General features: G+C 40.8%; 3 protein-coding genes across 3 annotated transcripts in view; all 3 read left to right on the top strand.

Annotated features, from left to right (window-relative positions):
* khnyn (KH and NYN domain containing) overlaps window positions 1–25338 on the top strand; it is a 133983-nt gene that overhangs the window by 74525 nt on the left and 34120 nt on the right. The gene's annotated exons all lie outside the window — the stretch shown is intronic.
* Window positions 8764–13412, top strand: LOC139351321 (E3 ubiquitin-protein ligase TRIM21-like). Its single transcript, XM_070993160.1, has 9 exons — window positions 8764–8995; window positions 9081–9453; window positions 9587–9682; window positions 10708–10941; window positions 11037–11184; window positions 11377–11403; window positions 11626–11690; window positions 12737–12859; window positions 12945–13412. The coding sequence occupies exons 1-9, from the start codon at window positions 8769–8771 to the stop codon at window positions 13329–13331; spliced, it is 1680 nt and encodes a 559-aa protein (XP_070849261.1). The 5' UTR covers window positions 8764–8768; the 3' UTR covers window positions 13332–13412.
* On the top strand, window positions 20479–24852 carry LOC139351320 (E3 ubiquitin-protein ligase TRIM39-like). The gene is made up of 10 exons (XM_070993159.1): window positions 20479–20652; window positions 21830–22058; window positions 22158–22530; window positions 22652–22747; window positions 22845–23078; window positions 23172–23319; window positions 23435–23461; window positions 23568–23632; window positions 23875–23994; window positions 24154–24852. The coding sequence occupies exons 1-10, from the start codon at window positions 20613–20615 to the stop codon at window positions 24553–24555; spliced, it is 1734 nt and encodes a 577-aa protein (XP_070849260.1). The 5' UTR covers window positions 20479–20612; the 3' UTR covers window positions 24556–24852.

Genomic DNA, 25338 nt, shown 5'->3' on the forward strand with positions numbered 1-25338 from the left:
ACATGAGCCGCTTCCCTCAGAGTTAAAAGGCATCTTTTCAATAAAGCAGCAGTCGCCATACACCCAGCTTGCCTGTCGGGTAACGCCTGGACCAGACCAGCGGGCCTAAATTGGTGGCTCATTTGCAGATTAGAGATCATGTGACAGGTGTGTGATGGGAACTTTTACAGGCCCACAAAGTACAAACAGGTGCACGAACTGACTTTCATGCTGATGAAAATCCACATTTAACTAGAAATTGTGCTGAAATTTCTACAAGCACATTCTACATTAACTGTACATCCAAGATGACAGATGACATTTTGTTGTGACACATTTTAAAATGAAATATGCAGTTTTTGGCAGTGTACATGACATAACGCTCAAAGACTGAAGCTAAAGCTGCATGTCCCCGACACATCATCCGCATCCTCACCAGGTACTGATCCACATAACGTAAACAAACACTACACTGATGCCCCATAGATTTTGTTTCAAAGGTAGATTCAGTAATGCAAACAAGGAACCAGACAGAACCACGTGTTAGCATACTGTTTGCATCAGGTGAGGCCATGTGGTTTTACATGTCCTTTGCATCTTTGAACACAGCACGAGACCACTGCAACATTTTCTAAACCATCCTTGACCTCATCCAGCTCTGCAGTTCACCTGCACGAGAAGCACAGTTACCTTCACGTCTACCTACCAGCTCATTCAAACTTGCACCATGTAGAAAAACTACACCACATCTCTTTAGATTTATATTTTCACTTCTGGGGAGATCTGAAATTGTCAATCCTCCTCATATCAGAAGTTTGTCTCTTGACAAATAACTCAAGTATTAATGTTAGTTTTTTTTATTCAAAGGAGATGCAGGGGTGGGACGGAGGCTTTAATCAATGTAAGTGCCTTAAAAGGAGGAGCAACAGATCACATTACAGCTGCCAGGAGCTGACATGGTCAGTGCTTTGCATATCTAGGGACTGAAAAAGGGGCATAAGAAGGCATGGTTGCAACTTTTGCAAAGGAGGACAAAAATATGGAGATGTCACAAGCCTGCAGTCCAGCATGTCCAGGTAAGCTATATGAGAATATGGAGCCTAAGACAAACCGTCCTGTCTGGAGAGAAGCAGAGCGAAATAGATTTTCTCGTCTTGTCTTACACTTATTCTGTTTCCTGTTTTATTTTGAAGTTTATTCCGCAGATGTGCATTTTTTTACATTTTACTTCCTGTCTTTGTGTGTTTTCTTGCCTGTTTTACGCGTCACTCCACGTGTTCCTCGTTTAAACCTCGTAAAAACTGTATTGAGTTCATGGCTAACTGCACACAAGTTATCCTGCATATGTTAAGTATTTTTTTACAGTTTGACTTGAAGAATGTTTCTCATCCTCAGGTATTAGAAGGACCGTGTTGTGTGTTCTGCTTTTATCAGGTCAGTCTGCATGTGTACGTATATTTGCATTGTATTTCAACGATCCAGTTGTGAAGATATTTCACTGTGGACAACAATGATTACAACCGACTGACACTGCTGCCCCTAAAAACAAACAGCGTAAACACAATGTCTGTGTTTGAATTAATTAAAATGAATAAAAGTCTTTTGTAGAATTCAGCAGCTGTCACTATTTTGAGGTGATCGCAGCCATTTCGTCACTTTTTTCAGACAGAAAGTGAGATTTATTTTTCCAACAGTGACGTGTAAGAGTTTCGGACGGCACTGACAAACGGTGTCACCCTGCCTTTAATTACCATGACAAAGTTTCCTTTGTTCACAGGTTTCTGTTCATGCCTCCATCATTACCATTTGATTCAGGAATCAAAGACTTGGAACAAAGCCCAAACATACTGCAGAAAAAGGTATTCAGACCTGGCAACCATAGACGACATGGAGGACATGGAACGGCTGTTAACAGCTGCTGGGAATTATACAGGGGACGTGTGGATAGGCCTGTTTGACTACCCGCCGGGCTGGAACTGGGCTCTGAAAGACTTGAGGTTCTATGGAAGCAATGAGAAGGACTTTAGAAAGTGGGACAGTGGTCGCCCAAATAAAGTAGATCCGCATTCGACGTTGTGTGCTGCTTTCTGGCAAGGCGTCTGGAGGGATCACTTGTGCGGCGAAAAACACTCCTTCGTCTGCTATAACGGAACGCTGCTTGGTGAGTGGCAAGTTATTCGTTTTGGTGTGTTATTCAGTGATGGAAGAAGTACTCAAATCCTTTACTTCAGTCAAAGTACCAATACCACAGTGTAGAAATACTGTCCTGCGTTCGCTTAAAGGTCCAGTGTTTAGGATTTACTGGCATCTAGTGGAGAGATTGCAGATTTCAACCAAGTGAACATCCCTCACCTGCAACAGCCCCCCAACTAATCCCCCTAAATCCTACACACCAGACCCTTAAGAAAAAGTACTACAAGGTATTTTTATCAAAATATACTGAAAGCCCCAAAAGTAAAAGCAGAATGGCTCGTTTCAGAATAAAGTAAAGTTTATCTTAACTTGTAACATTACTTCATCATTCATTTGTATTATTCATCTGAAAAGTAACTTAAGTTACGTAGAAGTAGTATGGAAGTACTCATTTTCAGTATAAGTACCTCAAAACTCTTGTGTACACGCACTTGGTTACAGTAGCTATTATTATTTTATTATTATATATATTTTCCTTTGATTTGATAAAATGTATGCTTTTTAAGAAACCTTCAATAACATTTATGTTCAATAACTTTGTGTATTTTCATGATTTTTCATAGTTTTTTTTAATTTCAAGTTTATTTGTATAGTATTAAATTCAGTAAAGGAGATGATTTGGCTACTTTGATGATATCAAGCAGAATCACCTCTCAAATGTGAAGATTTGTTCTCAGTTTTATATCACTCTAAATTGAATATTTGGGGGTTTTACAAGCGATTGTTTTTACCTTTCAGACTTGCCGCCTACTTCCATTGACAGATACTTTTTTATTGAGGCCAAAACGACTTGGTCCAAAGCTAAGGACTACTGCACGCAGCACCACACGAGCCTGGCCAGCGTGAGGAACAAAACCGAGAACGCTCGGATCCAGCAGGTGGTGCCGCACGGACAGCTGGCTTGGCTCGGCCTGCACCGCAAAAGCTGGTGCTGCTGGGCAGATAAAAGTCAGTCCGATTTCAAAAACTGGGCAGCCGGACACCCGTCTGACATAAATAAAAGCTGTGCCGTCAGCGTGATTAATGCCACCGACCCTGGAAAGTGGGAGGAAAGGGCCTGCGACAGAAAGTTTCATTTCATGTGCCACAACAGTGAGTTGTTCTCGCCTCGAAACCACATCACATCGACCGTGTGCCGTCATATTTCTAAACACAGATACGCTCTAAACTACTTTCCTTTTGATCTTTATGTCTATTAACCAGAGAAGGTGCAGTTCTTTCATTTGAAGCTGAGAGCCCTGAAATCCACAATCAACCTGAGTGACCGCGCTGTGACGGACGCCATCTTGAACATGGTAACTGCCGTCATCACACGTTTAAGCATGTTTGAATCATCTATGTGGTGACATGAGGATTAGAAATAATCTGGAAGGACGGGCTGTAAAACTGAGACTGAGACAAGGATTTTTTAAAGTTCAGGAAGGATGTTTGGGGAGTAAAATTCAAGGGGAGGTTGACCTCACAATTCATGTAAATGTGACAAGAAAGTTAAAAAAAAAAGGTTTTAAAATGCGTGTCGTTTTACTGATACAGGCGAGTGTCCATTCACATTTAGCATGTTAGCACAGCATAATGCAACACGCACAGTGCTAGAGGCAGGTTCACTTGCATTAAAAACTCTGGTTCAGACGTGATTTCACCTTCAACACGCAAATATGTCCTGATACAGGTTAGAAAATGAAGTAAACAGGGAGCGCACACATTAAAACTACAATAAACAAAAAATATATTTGGTTTGCGTTTCACTGTGGTTACTACCTCAATTTAGAAAAATAAAGATTTTCACCTCCTGCAGAGTTTATGTCTCGTTGAATCACGGTTTTGATGATCTGTGGCTGACCTCAATCAGAAATGACTGCACCAAGAATTAATTAACTCAGCATTTTGAGATCACGGCACTAAAAAGAAAAATTACACTTAAGTTACACTTAGCCAGTTTGGACTGATACTTACCAGTTTTTCGATGCTTTTATCAATTTGTTTTTTATTAATTTCATCATTGTTATAATATTAAAATATTTTTTGTTTTCCAGTTGGAGAGCAAGATGAAAGAGAAGGGGTTTCCAAAAGACTTCAAAATGTCCTGGATAAAGAAGCCGGACGAAGATATTTTCCACAAAGAAAAGGAGACAGTAGATCCAGTGAAGACGGACTCTGACCTCCCAACTCGTTTGTTTCTGAAGCGATCCTAAAGACTAATGACAATTTATCGATTTGTTACCGTATATCAAACTATCATAGTCTACTTACAAGATTAGTTTGTTATTGTCTAATATTGTCACTGTGTTATAATGTTGTTATAACTGAATTCGAAATCAGTCTCTGTGGTCATTGAAGTCACCTTATACTCTATATTTTTGACATGCTATCATCACGGTTGTTGTAGGTTAAAGTGTGGTTGACTTCTATGATAATTGCTCCTTGATGTATTTGTTTTATTAGCAATTAGGCATTTAGTTTAAAGTTACTGTAACCTGCAATTAAAAAATAAAGAAATACAACAACTATTTACCCTCGTTTGAGTAACATTTGCTAAGAACCGCAGTGCCCAGCTTTCTCAAGAAAGTACTTTTTAAAAGATTGAAATATTTGTTAGCAGGTTTTAAAGATTCGTGCAGAATAATGTAGTCATAGTAGAACTAATGAACCATGATCCAGTGAGCTTTGAGGATGTAAAACAGATGCTATCATGTTTAACACAAACTGAACTGGAAATGAATCCCCTGCAGTGCCCTGACTTGTCCGCTTGGTGGCGACAAAGCACAAAACCAGCAGACGTATCTCGTTCTCAAACGTTTACTGAGAGGGGACGCCAAAATGTGACCCCTGTTCTATGGAGACACGACTCAAAATAATATTTTTTTTTCTCAAAGCATTGAAGCACACACACACTTGAAGACGTGTGTGTAGTAAGCAATAGACCAGGTGTATTATACTTCAGCCAATTAGAAGAGCCACATCACACCACCGCTTCCTGTTAGCTTCCACCTGATACTCAGATTCAGTTTTTACATCTGTGTTTGGCTTATGCACTGCACTGCATCACACTATGCAGTAACCACAGTGTACTCTAACAGTGTACAATTAACTGTGAGGTATACCATTATAATTATTACTCACCAGTAGTGTTATTTCTAAAAGTGTTCGACATTTGTTAACCTTTGAATGTGAATACAACACAGGCACCAGTCCATAAATATTCGCCTCCCTCCTCGCTGTAGAGGTCATGTTGTATGTCATAATAACATAATAACATTAATTAAGCTTAATTTTAACCCCACATAGCTGCACAAGATTTGGCTGCCAGCTTTTAAAACGGTACGTTCATGTCTCGCCTCTCTGTGTATCTCTGAAACAAGGATCTTATCTTTGTTAGCGTTTAGCCGTCGGATGGGACTTTCTCCAGTGGAGGAATGTGATAAGGCCAGAAGCACGAGAGACCATCTGTGGTATTATTCCTCTGTAACTGCATCAATGTTGTGGGACTTATTATTTATTTTGCTTTTTAACAGGAATAAGAAACGCAGCACAAAGCAGGGGAGGATCATTTCCTTTTTTTTTTCTTTCTGAGTGACTGCAGGACTTTTTTAATAAGCAGGAAACAGCGTCGGGTTCGGCGCAGGATGTGGTACTGTAAAGCCCCGCAGGCTGCCAACGTGCGAGCTGCTTGTTGAAGGTGTTGATGTCGTTACAGGACTCACACACTGGGGCGTGTTTTGACTGATGGGCCTAATGCAGTTACATAGCTGTAAATTATCTCATGCCCCAGAGACCAAAAGTTTTTAAAACTCCCCTGCGTACACCGGTCGACATTAGACCATGCATATTCCCAGCACATTATCTGACCCCGCTGGCTCGGTGTCTCTGCTGAGCTGTCCAGTGTTCAGTCATGAAACGGAAGTTGATTTATGAAGCAGCGGGACTCATCTGTGTCTCAGTCAGTCCTTCCTTGAAAGATTGTGATCAGGGTGACATCAGGCTATTTCAGCATGCGTGAACGGTGTGTTTGCGTATGTGTCATTGATTCTCTCTGGCGTCTGAGTTGACCCACATCAGTGCTCTGCTCGAGACTCTTCAACTTTAAAATTGTTTTGCAACATTGTATAAAAGCTGCATTTGTGTATGTATGAAGTCTTTGGCTGTGTCCTGGCTTCAAAAGGGACTTCCTCATAACTCTTCAAAACCTGTTTTCTAACCGAGTAATTAGAATTATCCATAACTAAACCGACCTGAACTGTTCAGGAACAAGATCAGAAAACGCTCACAGAGATAATTTTGCAGTGATGAATGACAAATGGCTTTGCTGACCGGCGTTGTCTGGAAATATGCCGGAAAAATGGCGTTACTGCATCAAGTGATCGATCTGTTGGCAGGTCTACTTGGATCCATTCACGTGTTGCACGTACTGATTCACAGGCCCAAACCCCATGCAAGCTTGGCAGTATACCGGTGTTACCATGCTTCTGTGTCAGATATGATTCATGTTCAAGATGGATGGTTGGGAATATGTAAACTTTGAAACGTTTGTCTGTTCGAGCACTTCAGAAGAGCCGTGCTTTCCTTTCTCTGATGAAGACAATGGTATCGATGGAAGCGGGACAGTCACCAGGCACAACTCAAGCACTCACATGCTCCTGATAATGTCTGAGGTCTGACGGCGGGCTTTCCCTCTTCTCACAGTGCGTTTGGCGACATATTTCCAAAGTCCACCTGTTTTTTGAGCAGGTGAGAGGAGGTTGAATAAAACTTGTATAATACTGTAAACAGATGCAACACAGCAGCTGTGTCCATTCAGTAATAAACGGCTGCAGTCATGATACTTGTTATCTCATCCATACCTGTCTATTAATTCAACAAAAGACTGTCAAGACTATTCAGCGACTGCTAAGACAAATGACCATGAGCCCCAAATCTTTCCATTTAGAACCTCATCAATAAATCATGAATGTATGATCACAGATTTTGTTGTGTAAAATGCAAATAAAGCCAAGAGACGAGTGGTGAAGACGGCGGTAAAGCCACAGAACTGCTGTACAGGTGTGTTTGTGATGATGTGGGACATGCATGCTTGAGTTAAACTTCATTTTAAATTATTATTTGCTAATAACAAAGTGGCAGGTGGCTTACTCTGTAGATGCTGCGCCATAAGACATCTTATATTTATTTATATATATTTTATCGTTTCCACCTTCCATACATCCTCAAAGTACACAAATACATCAAACCAGACAGAATACATCAAATTTGACAGATACATATGTATATGTACAATATGTATGTACGTACGTAGCAACATGCGACACATTTGATAACTCTTGTACACAGAAGCAGCAGCTGCAGCGAATGCCAGTTGAAATGCAACGTCACTACGAGTGGCAGATGAGAACGAGAACCAGATTTACCCGTTAAGCTCTTTTTGGCAGACGTCAGTGTGGGAGGACCTCACAACTGATTTATTTTAGTAAGAGTCTGTTCTGACTACAGTCATAGGACTGCTGGCAATACATCTGCCCGTCGATCCACACGGGTAAGACATTTTTTTATACTAAGCAGATGGTGTAGAGAGCCCGACCTCGCCAGAAAAACGTCTGTGTAGGTTGTGTGTGCAGGTACCTTATTATGAACCATATTTCTGTTTATTGTTACGCTGCAGTTTCTCGTGGTAGGTAATAATTATGAAGGGGAAGCAAAGGAGGAAGTCAGGTGACATAGTGGAAGCAGCAAGAAAGTCCGCATGTCGAGGGGGTGTGGTGGATCATTATCGTCATGTTCATGTTATTTTTACTTTAAAAATGTACTTATCTTAACTCAGGTATACGTAATGGCACTTTACTAATGAACTTGTTTGAACCCAAACCATGATCCTTTCCTAAACCTATCTAAGTAGTTGTAGCGCCTACACCTGACCAAGCTGTTTCACAATGTTAGGACCCCGTGTGCTCGGCCAGTACCCGGTATGCCTGTTGTGGGTACTCTCCAAAGTTCGTATTCCTATGTCCTTTTTGAACGGCCTTATGTATGGTTTTGGGAGTTTTCCACAATCGATCTATTCAGTCGTTTTGATACGAGTGCGTGTTGCTTGCAAAATGCACCAAAACAATTGTAGACATAGAGAGAAAATTGGTCTAGTTGGTGTTGATGCATTCAGCGTATACTACAGTACAAAGACTGCATCAGTGACAAAACAGTGTTCCTGTGTCAGAGTCAAACCTATAATATTACCTTTCAGGTAATATTGCATTGACCTGAGCCACCTGTACCGTTGGAACACTTGTATTTCTAATAAATGTCTAAACAGCTTATCTGTTTTCACCTGTGCAGCAGCATTCCTTCACTACACATCAGATCTGACATTTTTGTCTCAACGAATCATCCTGGCCGAAGAGTCAGCAGGATTTCATTCCAGCTGGCAAGAAACCCTTTCTGGTTAATGCGGAAGTTGGTTGCTGTTCTGCAGATGTGCATAAATTACCTAAAAACATTAACTTAAATACAGCTGTGGTAAAGCCTTTTATTCGAAGCGTTAAAGCATTTTGATATATAAGTTTTTGCATATGCATGTTTAAGTAAGTTAATATTATTTTTCATTCAGAAACATGGCCTCTGTGCTGTCTGAGGAACAGTTTCGGTGCAGCATCTGTCTTGATATCTTCAACAACCCCGTCTCCATCCCATGTGGGCACAATTTCTGCCTGGGATGCATCAAACACTTCTGGGATATGAGACATAAGTCAGAGTGTCCACTGTGCAAGGAGGTGTTTAAAAAACGCCCAGAACTCAGGATCAACGTAGGCTTTAAAGACATCACGGAGAAATTTAAAAGGTCTGTTGATATGTTTTTAAACACAATTTAAGCACTATTTTGGTACTTTTTCATGTCTGACTTCACATTTGTATTGAATCGAAAGGTCTCTGAAGGACAAACCAAAATATAAGACAGCTCCGCCAAAGTTAAGAATCCAAAGACACCTTTCTAAGACTGATGATGTTCCCTGCGACATCTGCCAAGAAGACAAGCTAATGGCGGTCAAGTCGTGCCTCATGTGCCGCGAGTCATACTGCGAAGATCACCTGACACCTCATCTAAGGGATCAACTGATGACCAAGCACATGCTGACAGATCCAGGCACCTTCGTCAACAGTCACCTCTGCAAAAAGCACGGCAGGCTCCTGGAGAAGTTTTGCAAGACGGACAGGACAATTGTTTGCATAAAATGCACAGAGAGGGAGCACAAACACCACGAGATTATCCCCATGGAGCAGGAGAGCAAGAGGATCAGGGTGAGGAAACGAGTTTATCTCTTTTGTTCATCATATGATACCCATGAAGGTTTACGCTGCTGGGAAAATTTTTTTGGTCATTCTAATAGTTAAACTACAGTGTCCTTGATGATGTACTTGTTCATCTTTACAGTCTCAGATAAAGAAGATTGACACAGAGTTTCGACAGCTGATCCAGGCCAGTATCAGAAAGTTTGAGGAGATGAAGACTTCAATGGAGATGACCAAAGTAAGTGTTTTATTCTAATGTTTCTCAGTTATAAACAACAGAAACTTGAATGTTTCCGAGCTAATCCATCATCATAATCATTATAATCCTTAATGTTGGAGCAAAAGCAGTTTAAGTACACAATAGATTACAACAATGCTATGTGTGATGTTTTTAGCTAAACTAGCTATGTGGCTGCAGTGTTGGTCAGTGAGTGCACCACTGTCGTACATCAGCTTCAACTGCTCTTTGTGTTCAGCGTTGATAAACAAATGTTAGCTAAATATTAGCATTGTTAGCCTTGTTGTTTTGCGCACATTAGCATGCTAGCATTTAGCCTGGAGTGTCACTGTGCTAAGTGCAGCTTCACAGAGCTGCTAGCTTGGCTGCGGACTCTTGATCTTGTGGATATAACCACCTATATCTCTGAAGCTACACTGGTGAATCCATTGCCGTTGCAATGAAAATCCAAGAGGAACATTTCTTAAAGAAAACCAAAGGATTCATTCTGATTTAACTTCAAAATAATGATAGAATCAGATGAAAATATGTTATTTAGGGATTCAGAGCAGTCTTCTCCTTGGTGCAAGCCAAGTGCTTGCTCATGGGGGAATTGTTGGTTTCTTTGTAGATAAAAGAGCTTGGTCTGTACCAGCTCTATATGGAAAGTGTCCTGAGACAACTTCTGTTGTGATTTGGCGCTATACAAATAAATAAAATTGAAATTGAAATTGAATTGAAATTGGTGTCCTTGTTTTCTAGTTTGACACAGAGGCCTGAATGATGGATTTTTATTCTAGTTTCTGAGGCAGTGCCGCTTCCTCCTTCCTTCCTTTGTGTCCTCAAATCAGATTTTTTATGAAAGCCACTACTGTGCTTTGTGAAAGCGCAATGAATATGAATGGATGTTGTGAATATGAATGTTCTTACGTTTTGAAGGACAGAGCAGGGACACTGTAATTATGGTCCAGGCCAAAAGCTGACTTTACATCTTATATTTGCATTATTTTACACAATCATTAACAGTGATCTCTGGATATCTGCAGATAAATAAAGAAAGAGAGATGCAGACAAGTCTTCAGGTCTTCGACAAGGTGACGAGCACCATCGAGAGGAGCCAGACTTTGCTGGTCGATGAGATCGAGCAGCGTCAGGAAGCGGCTGAGAGGGGAACGGACGAGCTTCTCGACAAGCTCCAGAAGGAAATTGGTGACCTGGAGAGGGGTCACAGTGAGCTGCAGCAGCTGGAGGAGTCCGAGGACCCTCTTCATGTCATACAGGTTAGGAAGCCCTGAACAGGGTGTTTATACCACAGATACATTATACTGAATTAATGTAATAAATACAACCACTGTGTCATCCTGTTTTACTGTAGTGTTTCCCCTGTCTGAGTGTTCCACTGTCCAGCAGGGACTGGTCCAAGGTCACAGTCCACTCAGACAACTACATAGGAACAGTGAGGAGAGCACTCTCCAAGCTGGTGGACATCTGCCATGAACTGGAAAATAAACTGTCTGCAGAAGGTTAGCAACTTCTGCTGCAATGCCGTTGTTGTCTTGATCCTGTTACCTGTTCACTCCTGTATTTATATGACAAACATTATCAACATATATGTTTATAACAGCCCCATACAGTTCCACTGCCAAAGGCCATTTTCCAAATGTTGTTTCGTGAAATAAAATTAACAACTGACAACGTCTTCTTTTCCTTTGTAGAAGTGATCAAGGCCAGTCAGTATGCAGGTATGTGCATGAACTTAATAATGTCAACAAAATAAATAAATAAGAACAAAATAATCCCAAAAACGTTAACATTAACATAACATATACAACCATGACAGGAACACACAGTGATATGGAAGCAGAGAAACTTGCAATATTATCTTTTTGTGGGAAATTTCCCAGAATATCTTTGAACTCTGAATTCAGTGGCGTAAATCCTCCTTTTATTCTGTTCCTCGCCAGTGGACGTGACTCTGGATCCAACAACTGCTGCAGGCTGGCTGACTCTGTCCCCAGATGGAAAAGAGGTAACAGTTCAGTGTCATTGCTGATGGTTTCAAAATCAAGTCCCCAAAAGGTCGATAAAGGTGTCCCTCAAGGATCAATATTAGGCTCACTTCCCTTCATAGAAGAACATAATATTTATTTTCATTTTTATGCTGATGACACCATCAAGTCCTGCCTCCTAGAAGTTTCATAGAAATAGAAAGCTCATGTACAGCTAAATAGCAATTAGCTGTCTACAACATTGTCTACAACAGTGCTGTTGAGTTCAATAGGTTGTTTGCATATTGTTTTCACTTCCTGCCCTCCATCTGGATTGCCGACTTGAAGACATCAGCATACCTGTGTCTTCATTTAGACTGTGAGACTTTGATATCTAAGCTGTGCAAATTGTTAATATTTCTTTGCTGAGTTCAGAGCTAATAACCAACACACCTGATCACAGAATGAGCTGACTTAAAAAGTTCCTCATACTGACTGGTTATGTAATTGTCTTGAACTTGTAATTTGTCCTCTGGACTCTCTTTCAAAAATTCTTGAGTGTTAAAAAGTACAATTTCTTTCTTTTTAACGTTAACTGATTGCTGCCGCAGTTTGAACGATGAATTTTTGCTGGCAGTATGATTTATTAAAATGATATGAATCTTCAAACACGGACCTCAGATATGGCCACAAGTGCTCTGGTGGTGAGGAATCTTCGTTGTTGTCAGCCGTAGCCATCGTAACCACGGCCACGTTTGAGTTGAACTATTCACAAAAATGCAGGAAGCATTCATAACTGATGGTTGTAGGAGTTGTTTACTGTGATTGGCTTTTGACAAGCACAGCGTGTGGCTGATCACCTTTTAGAAAAGAAAGTAATCAATCGGCTGGCTTCAAATCTATGCTTCAAAGTAAGGAGTAACGGGGAGTACAAGTTATAAATTTCCCCCCAACAATTAACACTCAAGTGAAGTAGAGATACTTGAAAAATGTCCAACACTCAAGTAAATTCATTCCTGTCCACCCCTGATTATGTAACACTGATAAACATCACTGATCATGTGATGATGATGATGATGATCCACAGGTGAGACTCAGCTGCCAGCAGAAGAAAGTCGCTGTCCCAGATGACCCTCGCAGGTTCGACTCCTGCGTCTCCGTTCTGGGGAAACAAAGCTTCAAGTCTGGAAGAAACTACTGGGTGGTTCAGGTAGAGTCCCAAAACATCTTAGTGAACTGCAGCAGCTCTTGTTGCATCATTAATCTGCTTCTTTGTTCTGCTCGATGTGTTTCAGGTTGGAGATAAAACAGACTGGGATCTTGGCGTGGCCAAGGAGTCCATCAACAGGAAGGGGGCCATCACAGTGCGTCCTGACAACGGCTACTGGGCAATCTGCCGGCGGAAAGGTGGCAATCTCAGCGCCTGCGCCGGCCCCTCCATCACCCTCAACCTCCAGGAAATCCCCCAGATAGTCGGCATCTTCGTGGACTACGAAGAGGGTTCAGTGTCCTTCTACAACATAGACGCAAAGACTCACATTTACACTTACGACGGATGTGCCTTCGCCGAGCCTCTCTACCCGTACTTTAACCCCTGTCTTCATGACAACGGGAAGAACACCTCCCCGCTGATCATCTGTCCTGTCGAGGTGGAGTACACAGATGATACTGCAGCATCTTGAACAGGAGACTCACTTGTTTAGATGGCAAAGTCCAGGCACATTTCCTTATCTGTATGGATGCACATTACATTCCAGTGCAGTCTACAGCAAGTCTGCAGTGGCAGCTCATCCACCCACATCTCCACCAATCTGCTCACTGCTGGCAGTTACAAAGGTGGTTCTTTAAAGAGGTTTGTTGCAGCACAGAGTCGTGTTTTCAAAACCCAGTATGAACTACCTGCTGTACAGTTGGTGGAGAAATCTCAACATCAGAGCAATTAGAGGAATAAACAAAAGACAATAAACTAATTCAGAAACACATTGTGATACATAGAAACACAGCAGATGTTTCCCAAGGACTAACTTTAGCAGTTAGATTGTGAATACAGTACACACAGCGTGCTAAATTTCCAACACTGGTGACGAGTCTTGGACATCAGTTCAAATGAGCTGAACCTCAAACACCTACAGCAGTAAAATGCAGCAAACACATTAAGAGAGAAAAACACCGAGAGGGATGATTTTACTGCACCATGTGTACTTTTACTTTTCATACCTAAAGTACATTTTGTTGATTACATACTTTCCCTTCAGTAAGGTTGTGAATGCATGGCTTTATGAATTATCAGTACTTTTACTTAAGTAAAGGGTCTGAGTAAGTAAAGGAAACTGCAAACTGTTTGAATGAAAAGCCTTTCCAAGAATCTTAAGTCCAGTCACTCGCAGATGTAATTGCTGGTGGTGACTGTGCCTGCGGTGTGCTTTTTGATGCTACATGTGATTTATCAGATTGCTGAAGATGTTTTTTTTTTGCTCATTCTTGGTTCATTTGTATGTGTTTTCTTAAGTAGCTGTGAAGAAATGTGGAAGCACAAGCGAGCACTACAACAAAACTAGGCAGTGTGCTTTCAACAAGATTGTATATAAACATGAGCCATCTGTGGAACTTTTTATACATATTTTGCACACTATTCTACCAGATATACTGATGATTTTTCCTTTTTGACACAATGCATCTGCAGTTTGGGAACAGGTCATTTGGCTTCTTCTGCTCATCATCAGCTGTCACAAGTTAAACTGTTGATTGCCAGACTTCATTCACTGCTGAGAACTCCTGCCAACTAGCGATCACTGTGATGTCAAACAGCTGTTTGTTACTTCAGAGTTGAAGTCACTGCACGAGGTATTCATGTTGATGTGTCAACCCCTGTTTTTTGAGGATGTTTTCTCTTATGTATTTGTACGAAAGTGTGACAGTGTGGGTTTGGGTTTTTTGCATTTATTCTTGCTGCTTTCCTACAACCCAGGTATCACTTTTACTTTTTTACAGTCATTATTAAACATAATTGATTTATTTTTGCTTGCATGTGTGAAGAAAAGTGACACATTACCACATGATGGTATTTTTTCTGAGGGTGTAAGCTTTCAATATACAAAAGACTGTACATACCTTTGCATTAAATAAATAAATGTTATAAAAAAGAAAATATGCACCTTTATTTTCTCAAACTTTAATTTGGTGTGAATGCCGTATTTGGAGAAAGACTAAAGTATTGAATAATAATAATGAATGACTGATGGCTTAGTTCTTATTTATAAAATTGTACTTCTTTAAATGACCACTAGGAGTCACTAAAGTCAGGCTTTACAAACATAAATCGAGTTAAGTGACAGGTCTCTGTTTCAGCCGCTGCCACCCAGACTGAGACGTATCTGCTTTGAACCCAAACACTCACCAGGTGGCGTGTTTTATGAAAGAATCCATGAGCCATTTAAAGTGAAAGTGACCGTGCTCCTTCTGCTGAGCCTTTAATTAGAGAGTACACGGGTGAAGTCAAGAACCGGTTGTGCAGCATCATTACACAATAATGAATAGTGAGCACTGATCTGTCAGTGCTTCACGATTCAGTGCATCTCAGACAAAGCAGCTCTTGTGAGCACACCGCCCAACCTCACCTTGAACAGCCTCAACAGCATGTTTGGTTTCATTTCTAAATTCTTTATGAGAGGTGAGGCCGTACAAACATATTTGATGGTTTTAATTTTGACCTTCATTTGGACTCCTTTTGGCTCTCATGTTTCACTGTGGGACTGCAGGTAATCCAGGTCCTGTCAGTCCATTATATTGATCCTGAGGGGGCTGTTTCATTGCTCCAGTGATGCAGTGACCACCTGGGTGCAAATACCCACCACGTTCCCTTAACTTTATGATTTGACAAGGATCACCTGATTGCTGCATTAACAACTGTCTTGCACACCAGAGGCTGTGCACTGCAAACACGTGCCGGTTGTCATAAATTTGGACAAAAGAAGGTTGAACTCAGAGGAGCCTTTGAAATGGGACATACCTCATGAGACCCTGAATTGGGGTGCACAGTTGTATCTTGGTTGGCCGGGAGTCCTGGCTGGCATCACTTATGAAAAAAATGTGTCTTGTACAGGAGCTGTTGAGGTACAAAGCAGGAACATACAGTGCTATAAATATGCTTCCATTTTTAGCCATGCTAGCAGCGCGTCAAAGGATGGCTGCGTCGCCTGTTGCCCACTTTCACCCAGACTGAAAATGATTGAAATTGAAAATGATTTACGACTAAACCTAAAGACAGCAAACTTTAGCATGCTAACACACTAAGCTAAAGTAATAAACACAGTAAACACTATACCGAAACAAATAACAGCAAATATCAATATCAGTGCTCTGGTACTGTTAGCATATTAGCATGCTGTTGTTAGCATTTACCCCAAAGCACCTCTGTGCCAAAGTACAGCATCACAGACTCTACAGCCACACCAGCATGGCTGACGTGAGAAAATAACAACACGATACAAATAAAATGGACTAAAAACATCAAATAAAATGTCTTTCTATGTTTCTGTTCCTAAACTTTAAATACTGCAGATCCAGCTTCTCATATTTAGGTATGTGTAGGTGAGTACAGTCACAGCTTCCTGTGATAACATCAGGTGCGTCATTCCTGTCAGGTGCGTCAGGTGTTGATAAAATGATTTTTTTTTTTTTAAATCTAAAAAAAACAACAAAAGTAAAATTAATCTAAAGTTGCGTATGTGTTGGTAGGCTGTGAAAGTTGGGGTCAACCACAGTCAGGACAGGCCACAGGGAGCTAGTTTTAAGTATATGTATAGTTAGTTCCTCCTCCCAAAATATGATGAATTAATTATTTATACAACTGGAAAACATCATATACAACAACAAAATACACCAAGAGATTTAAGCAGTGTAGAAAGTGTACTTGAAGTTCAGTTAAGAAAAGAAAGATCCTTCACAAGGATGAGGAGAATTATCTCATCTTGCTTCAAATGATCATTTTGTTTAACGTGATTGTGGATCGTTTGATATCTGGATCAATTGAAATCTTCCACAGCTTCCATAAACTGCATCTAATGTAAGAAAAAACTTTGACTCATGAGGTAAAACAACACATTGTCCCCCTGACCTGATTAGTACAGCTTGTTTCGATGCGGGTTAAGGACGTGCTCTGCTGCTCATCTTAATCAGGCGGTGCAGATGATATGATCTGACGTGGCAGTTGATATTGTCAGCGCAGGTGAGGACGGTTCACGTGTCAGTTTTGCATGTGTGTTGTTCACTTAGTAACAATGTGAAGGACACATCCCTTCCTGATGTTTTTCAACCCCCAGGGCTTGCACAAGAGCACCGTTTCATAGCCCACACAGTTCTAATAGAGGCAGAGATACAGCGAAACAAGGAAAAGAAAGCTAAAAATAAAAGAAAATAAACACAGAACTATTAAACACACACAAGATAGTTTAAAAAAAAGATGCATGTATAAATAGAATAAAGCATATAATGTTTACATACAAGTGTTTCTGAAGATTGTAGACAAATACAAAAAGTCCAAAGAAATAAATACTGAATGGGTAAAGTAGTGGATTACTTAATACAGAGAAAGTAAGGTTGTGTACATGTAACCTGTTAAAGTACAGCGTGTATTTGAAACTGCAACTGTAATGAAGATATAAATGGCAAAAGTAGCGAAGTACAAAGTAGGTGACTGTTTCCAAAATATACTTGTGTGAAGAGTAGAACCACAGAAATGCACAAAAACTACTTTTTACTTGTGCATTACTTGTTACTACCCACACCTGACGATACTACCCTTCAAGGCTGTTGGGCCAACCAATAAGATGAGGAGGAATAAGGTCAGGCCAGGGAGCCAGGTATCAGCTCTTTGTTTGGGCGAGCGGGGGAAGCTGAAATTAGGTTGCGTTGGAGAACGGTGTCACCTGTCACAAGGCGGAGGAGATCAATCACACACGCTGATACCCACTGCAACCACTAATGATCTTGCCTCTGGATAATTTGATCTAACAAGTGACCTGCTTGTTTCAAAAAGGGGAAAGTTTCTTAGTGCCTGATGGCATTTTGAAGAGCAGGATTTAACAATTGTCCGTTTCTTTGTCAAGAATTAGTGGATAACCGCAGGAAACCACCACACAACAGAGCTTATTGTCAAAGTAAATAAGGTGCTGAGTGGTGAAGCGACGGCTCAGGGAGAGCTCATACCTGTTCAGACCTCACCTTGCGCTGTCTTTCTTAGAGCTTGCCAGAAAGCACAGAGTGAACAAACACACTCTAAACACATCTAACACTGTAGGGTTGCCGGTTGTGCACTTTAACAAAAATTTAAAAAAATAAAAATAAAAACACCCACAGATACTCCACTATATTTCAAGATTGTACTTTGTCCAGACTGGAATATTTCAAATACTTGATGGATTGCCATGTTTTTGGCGCCATGAGGTTGAAATTTGTGGGTTACTACTCTTTACTCGTTAGTTTTACTAACGAAATTATCAGGTCAAATTTTCAGTTTGTACAATATTTTGGCTTCAGACCAAATACCTGCATAACTGAAGGCGTTCCCATCAGCCACAGCTGTGCATTTTGTTGTGCTAATTAGCACGTTGCTACACATTAAACTAATGGTGAAGCTGATAAACATTGTACCTGCAAACACCGACGTTCTGTAAAGCCCCTTTGTGTCTCATACAGATGCTAAAAGTTACCCTTTAGCATCTTTATGCAGTATATTTATTTTTCAAGTTTTTGTCAGACCCTTTGTCTAAATGTGATGTTTGCAAAGAATTTTTCCAAACATACTGATAAACTGATTATTGTTCTTCATATCGTCAAATCCTTCTTTCTTGTAAAAATGAAGCACACCATTTGAAGATAGAATAAAGGATAGCCTAAAGCTAACCACTGTATTTTTTCTAAACATGTTTTTCTACTATAGGAAGCATCCAAACAATTCAAGGGTTATGTTAGTTTGAATAACATTTTAATTAGCCTGCATTTTATTATTTTTTTCATTTTAGCCCAGCTGAAGACAGACGTCCCAGCTGAATCACAGTTTAATCATTAGCATTAGCATTAGTGTAGATTAACTAGCCACACATGCAAGAGTCAAAATTTAAGCCGATAAAGTCACTGTCTATTTCACTGTACATGCAGAGCCAGAATGGAAAACTTGACAGGGGTAGCAGCAGTTACTAAGGAGGGTGGGCTTAGCCAGTAATTTCAGGAAAATGGTTTTTACATGCGCTGAAGATGTTTTTTGTCTTTTCAAAAAAGAGTTGATGCGCTTAGTGCGAGATGGGAACACTTTTTCCAATTAACATTGCTTTTGCTGCTAATAGTTTCACTCCTGATGAAGAGTTTTCATATGACAGTTTTCCCACTTTTACTTAAGTAAAGGATGCAAATAGAAGAGACTCAGACGTTTGACACAAAGAAGTGACTAAGCCTTATTTTTGTGTACTACGTAGTCTACATGTACTGATGAACATTTCCCCTCTAACATAAGCCTGCTCTTAATGCGAGGTGCTTTTTTTTTAAACTCTCCTGAAACAAAGGGCGGCACTCTCAACCTTTTGTTGTGAAATAGTGAGAAAGAAATGAAAAATGTTATCAGGCATCCATGTGCAACAATGAACGTACGGCATATTTTTATATCGTGACAACTCAAGCTTTATGATGTCATGTGTGATGCATATTAAATAAGAGTTTTTATCATCTCTTAAATTGCACAGGTGTGAGCTGATATTCTTCCTCTGGCCGTTGAGTTTGGCTTATTAAAAAAAAGAGGGAAAACAGATTGTGTGAGCTGTGTAATTAGTGAAAAATGAGTTGCATTTACTTTGCACCGAACAAACGATGATGATATAAGAGTTGACTAAAGAGAGACTAAGAAATGCTGAAAAAAATGTATTGGGCATTTAAATTTTGATCATTTCTAATCAATCCCACAGATTTGGTTTGTTTTCTTTGTGCTTTGTGACTTTTGTTGAGAAAAAAAAATGTATATGCACAACTGGATCAGACTGGATAAAACCACGAGCCAACAGATACAAAGTTCCTCCCCCAAGTCGCGAAGGAACGTTAACTTTCATTTCTCAAGAAGTAGAAGTGCTGAAGTTGGTGTTCAGATCCCTTACATAACTATTCACACCTTACTGTGACTCCACTAAAAGTCCTGCATCCAAAACCTTTCATAAGTAAAAGTTTGTAAGTATTATCAGCAACATGCATTCAAAACATGAAAGGTAAAAGTACTTATGGTGCAGTAAAATGTTCCGTCAGTGTTTTCTATTATATATGATGAATATTACTTCTGCATTCATGTGTTTGCTGCATTTTACTGCTGTAGATGTTTAAGGTTGAGCTAAATAGTTAATTTATCCTTAGAGGAAGAATTTTCTCAAGCCATACAGGAACACTTCATCCTTCATTTAAACAGATCATTTGGAGATAGATGGTTTTCACTGGAAACAGGAATAGTATGGAAGATCGTCATCTAAAAAGTAACTAGTAACTAAAGCTGTCATCAGCAACATGCATTCAAAATCAATGCACTGTGTGCTGTGGAAGAGTTTCCATCAAAAGGGAATGAAACACATTTAATCCTCTTGATGGTTGACAAGAAGTGCACATGGAAATGACATTTTATTTTCATGCACAAACACACTTATTATCCTGAGCAACGTCGACTGGTCTACACACTTATAGTGCGAGGATCAAACCTTCAGGTCGAGTGGGCGAGACCCCCCTTGATTCCTGCACGTTGCTCCAGTTGAACCACGTGACCTCAGAAGTGTTTTCTGGACACAGATCAAAGTCAATGCCAGAGGACCAGAAATACAAGATGCCTGATGAGGAGGAAGAAATCTGAGCCGGCGAGGAGCTCAGGAAGTGAGTGAGCGACGAATCCCAACGCGTCACTGCGAGTATTTAAACGTCTGCACTACCTGCTGCAGCTGATGAGCATGATCAGAACACTCCATTTAACAATCCAAACAGGTAAGAGGGTTTCTGTATTACTGGAACAACACTAAAACAAGACAAGAAATGACGAATGCTGTGCAAAGCAGCTGCTCCTTTACTGTAATTAATGTCTTTGTGTGAATTTAACAAAACATTGAACAAAACCTGATCATTTTGCAATTGAAAGCAGACTTTATTTTGCAAAATGAGCCAAAGATTTATTTGCTATTTACTATTTAATGTTCTTAATGATGACAAATAACTAAGAAATAACAAATTATAGAAGTGTTATGGAATTACTTATTGGAATTGACCAGTAATTTCAATATGATTTGGGAAAATCTGATAATTATGTGAACTGATTTTCTTTGACTCTTTGTAATATTATTAAAAATATATATCCAGTGCATTGTTTAAATTAATTTGTAGTATTATGCAGGTTTGATCTAGATATAGATATAAAAAAAATATATATAATGCAATCATATAAGATTTTTAAAAAAAAAGTGAAAATATGGAACGTGAAGCAACAAAAACAGTAAGAAGCAATGGATGTGTCTAAATACTATCCAATAAATACTTTATTGAAATCAAAGCAGAAAAGTGTCAAAGCTGTAAATAACTGGGATGCAACAGATATATGAGGTATAAAATATTTGGCAGTCAACCTGCTGTGACATGTCCCACTTTTATTGCAGTATTGGCAATTGTTGTTTAGACACTATTTGGCTTCCATATTTGATTTATTACTTGAAAACTTGTCACACAGCAACCACTGAACAGCCGGCGATGAGCAGCTGGCTCTGATGAATTTTATAGCTGTTTTATATCAATCTGCTATTTCTGCCTGGCAACTACTGGGCTTTAAATTAGTACCATCTATTTTAATATAATTATTAAAGTGCTATTTATCTGTAGTATTCAATGAGCAGCATTTTGTAGAAGAGCTTAATATCCGCCCGTATCAGATTTCTCTTTTTCACAGCATCAGTTAGTCATCAGTGTGGCACAATACTGGAGAAACTTTCCTTCTGTGATTAGTCAGATAATGCAAATCATTCTGATGCTATGAGACATGAGTAATCGTGAGTTTCTGTTTCTGTGTGTTCATGTTGTTTTTTTGTGTTTAATGATGTGAAGCAATACTGAAAAATGTCTGCAAATTACATCCAAAAGAGTCTGATGTTTAAGTAATGTCATGTGTGTGTCTCAGCCAGAAACATGGCCTCTGTTCCGGTACAGTTCCGCTGCTGCATCTGTCTGGACACTTACACCGACCCCGTCTCCATCCCCTGTGGACACAACTTCTGCCTGGACTGCATTGAAGACTTCTGGGATACGAAGAACCAGTATGAGTGTCCGCTGTGCAAAGAGACGTTCAGAAAACGTCCAGAACTCCGGATCAACCGAGGATTTGCGGATATCGTTGAATTCTTTGAAAGGTTTGATTTTCTTTTTGGCTTCCTCAAGCGTTTCTGCCAGATGCTTTTAAACCATATATAAGATATTTGAATTTAATTGAGATTTAATCAAACTGAAAGGTCTCAGGCGGCTTCATCAAATGAAGAGGAGGATGTCGACGTTCATCAGCCCCCGAACCAGCCTTTGGAGGCCGAAGAAGTTCTCTGTGATATCTGCCATGGAAGCAAGTCACCATCGGTCAAGTCCTGCCTCATGTGCCAGGCGTCTTACTGCGAACTTCACCTCGCACCACACACGAGGGATCCGGCTCTGCAGAGACACCGGCTGACGGATCCGGCCACCTTCCCCAACCGTAACCTCTGCAGAAACCACAACAAGCCGCTGACCATGTTCTGCAAGAGAGACCAGATGCCTGTTTGCGTGAGATGCACAGAGAGGGATCACAAACACCACGAGACCGTCCCCACGGAGAAGGAGAGCAAGAGGATCAAGGTGAGGAGAAGCTGATTTTATCAAGCAACCTCCTTTAAACTCTTAACTTTAGCTTTTTCTTGCGTTCTCCACCACATTGTGTTAGAAATGCTGTATTTTTTTTTTTTTTTACCTTTCGCAGATTCGTTTGAGGGACACAAAGACCAGCATTCAGCAGATGATCCACACCAGACTGACAAAAATGGAGCAGATCAAAAAATCGGTGGATATAAGCAAAGTAAGTTCAGCATTGATGTGTGGACGCCTGTTCAAATAGACTTAACTGATCTGTGTGTTTGCAATGAATTCACGCGTTGTATCGTTTCAATGGGTAGAAAATCACAGAGAGAGAGATACAGAGCAGCGCTCAGGTCTGCACCGTGCTGATAACCGCCATTGAGAGACAACAGGCGACGCTTGTGGAGGAGCTCGACCAGAGGCAGCGCGAGGCTGAAAGGAAAGCCGAGGAGCTGCTCGCCGAGCTGGAGCAGGAGATCAGCGAGCTGCAGATGAGGAGCAGCGAGCTGCAGCACCTGGATCTCACTCAGAGCCCTCTTCACCTCCTGCAGGTGACACACCTGAGCTGCATGTCAACATTTTTGTGCTCCATCAACGTGTCAGCACCTGTACTCATGACAACTCTTGCGTCTTCCCTATTCTAGAGTTTCCCGTCTCTGAGTAAACTCCCATCCTCTAAAGAGTGGTCTGAGGTGGCGGTCCACTCAGATAACTGCATGGGGACGGTGAGGAGAGCCGTCTTTAAGCTGGTGGACATCTGCCGGGACCTTGCGGACAAGCTGTCTGCAGAGGGTCAGTAATCTCTTGGCTGTAAATGATTATCTACCTCACGAAATGACCAAAGCTTCAACGTGTATTGTGAAAATCAATGCATGAAAATAACCAGTTTTGTCCTCCACTTTTGCAGAAGCAGACAAGATGAATCAATACGCAGGTATGTTCACACTCAGACATCCACCGCTTGCTACAGTAACCTAGTTTAAGCTTGATGACTTCCCCTTTTTATCACCTGACTCTGTTTGCCTTCTTTGTTCCTGCAGTCGATGTCACTCTGGATCCTGACACTGCTTCAGACTGGCTGGTCCTGTCTCCAGACAGAAAGAAGGTATTGTCTGATTGTATGATCACTGATTTAAATATGTGAGGAGCACAGTCCTCCTATAGGAAGCTAATACTTCTTATTATATCCTAATAGATATTGGGTTGTGAAAAGCACGTGACAATTAGGTGCAAAATGAAGCTAAAATTGTTTTGACTGTGGAAATGATGAGGCTATTAAGTGGTAGCAATGACAGTGACAGCGCTGCTAATCAGACTGATGATAATGATGATGATATTGATCAACAGGTGAGCTTCAGCAGCCAGAAGAAGGCCCCGCTCCCAGACAATCCTCAGCGATTTGACACCTGCGTCTGTGTTTTGGGGCAGCAAAGCTTCAGATCTGGAAGACACTACTGGGTGGTTCAGGTAAGAGCTCAAAAACCTCCGCCACCACAGATCTCAACCAACACGTTCTGCATGTAGCAAATTCAAGCACAATCCACCTGATTGTGATACTGTGAAAAGGACATTTTTCTCTCATTGTGTTGCCGCCTGGCTGACCGTACTCTGCCTGATGTGTATCAGGTTGGAGATAAAACAGACTGGGATCTTGGCGTGGCCAGGGAGTCCATCAACAGGAAGGGGGCCATCACGGTGCGTCCTGACAGAGGCTACTGGGCGATCTGCCGGCGGAAAGGTGGCAGCGTCAGCGCCTGTGTCAGTCCCTCCGTCACCCTCCACCTCCAGGACATCCCCCAGAAAGTCGGCGTCTTTGTGGACTACGAAGAGGGTTCAGTGTCCTTCTACAACATAGACGCAAAGACTCACATTTACACTTACAGCGGGTGCGCCTTCGTCGAGCCTCTCTACCCGTACTTTAACCCGTGTGTGCAAGATAATGGGAAGAACGTCGCCCCGCTGGTCATCTGTCCTGTAGAGGGAGGGGTCAGGGAAGAACAGAGCATTACCATTGAGGCAAATGTGTGATGTATCATAAGAAAGGATGATGTAATGTTGTTTGGACCAAAATCGCTTTTGAACCTATTTTGGTTTATTTGCTTTCTTGTTGTACTGTAACAGCTGGCCGTCACTGGCGCGCAACAGGCTGAAAGTTCATCAGTTGTTTCTGTTATTAAAACATGACAGAGACCCTTTAACTGCCTACTGTGTCTGACAACAAGACCACAGATTCAGTGTATATAAATGTATATAAAATGTGTAGTTCAAGGCACTGTGAAAGATGAGATGCATAACTGTGAAACTGTAAATAAAAGCAGGTTTTGGAAAATAAAAACTATGAAATTGTGTCATTTTCTAAATAGAAGTTAAAGGGCTGTCACTTTTAGTGGGATGCTGTGAACATTTCAAAGCTTTTCCAGGATGGACCGATACGAAAAGGTGTCAATGGTCACGAGAATCTAGTGTTTCTTCCATGAAGGTTGAGGCAGTGATACTGAGGGTGTTGTTTGTGTCACGTCCTGACCTACATTCTCATCATTCAACACCACCCCTTTGTGGTAAACAGGTAAACAATCAAAGTCATGCACACCTCTGAAGAGTGCTCCCTTTCACCTGTCCTCTGTGAAGTCTGTGCAGAAGAAAACATATTGAGGATATTTCTCATATTTCCACCCACAGACTTTTGACTTTCAGAGTTTTCTCTGTTCAATTAAACCTTCCTTTCCAGTGCTAACCATTTAAATTGTCCCTAAGCCTGAGACAAAACCTCCTTGACTTCACTCAAATCTTCAAATTAGCATTTGCTAAACT

Source organism: Chaetodon trifascialis, chromosome 23 (assembly GCF_039877785.1).
Source record: "Chaetodon trifascialis isolate fChaTrf1 chromosome 23, fChaTrf1.hap1, whole genome shotgun sequence".
NCBI classification, from domain to species: domain Eukaryota; kingdom Metazoa; phylum Chordata; class Actinopteri; order Chaetodontiformes; family Chaetodontidae; genus Chaetodon; species Chaetodon trifascialis.

Excerpts from the sequence above, each read along its gene's own strand:
- LOC139351321 (XM_070993160.1), top strand. The coding sequence starts at position 8,769 with ATGGCCTCTGTGCTGTCTGAGGAACAGTTTCGGTGCAGCATCTGTCTT. Across the intron at positions 11,185-11,376 it reads AAATAAACTGTCTGCAGAAG|AAGTGATCAAGGCCAGTCAG; the intron begins GTTAGCAACTTC and ends TTTCCTTTGTAG. Across the intron at positions 12,860-12,944 it reads GAAACTACTGGGTGGTTCAG|GTTGGAGATAAAACAGACTG; the intron begins GTAGAGTCCCAA and ends GATGTGTTTCAG.
- LOC139351320 (XM_070993159.1), top strand. The coding sequence starts at position 20,613 with ATGAGCATGATCAGAACACTCCATTTAACAATCCAAACAG. Across the intron at positions 23,079-23,171 it reads GCCCTCTTCACCTCCTGCAG|AGTTTCCCGTCTCTGAGTAA; the intron begins GTGACACACCTG and ends TCCCTATTCTAG. Across the intron at positions 23,320-23,434 it reads GGACAAGCTGTCTGCAGAGG|AAGCAGACAAGATGAATCAA; the intron begins GTCAGTAATCTC and ends CCACTTTTGCAG.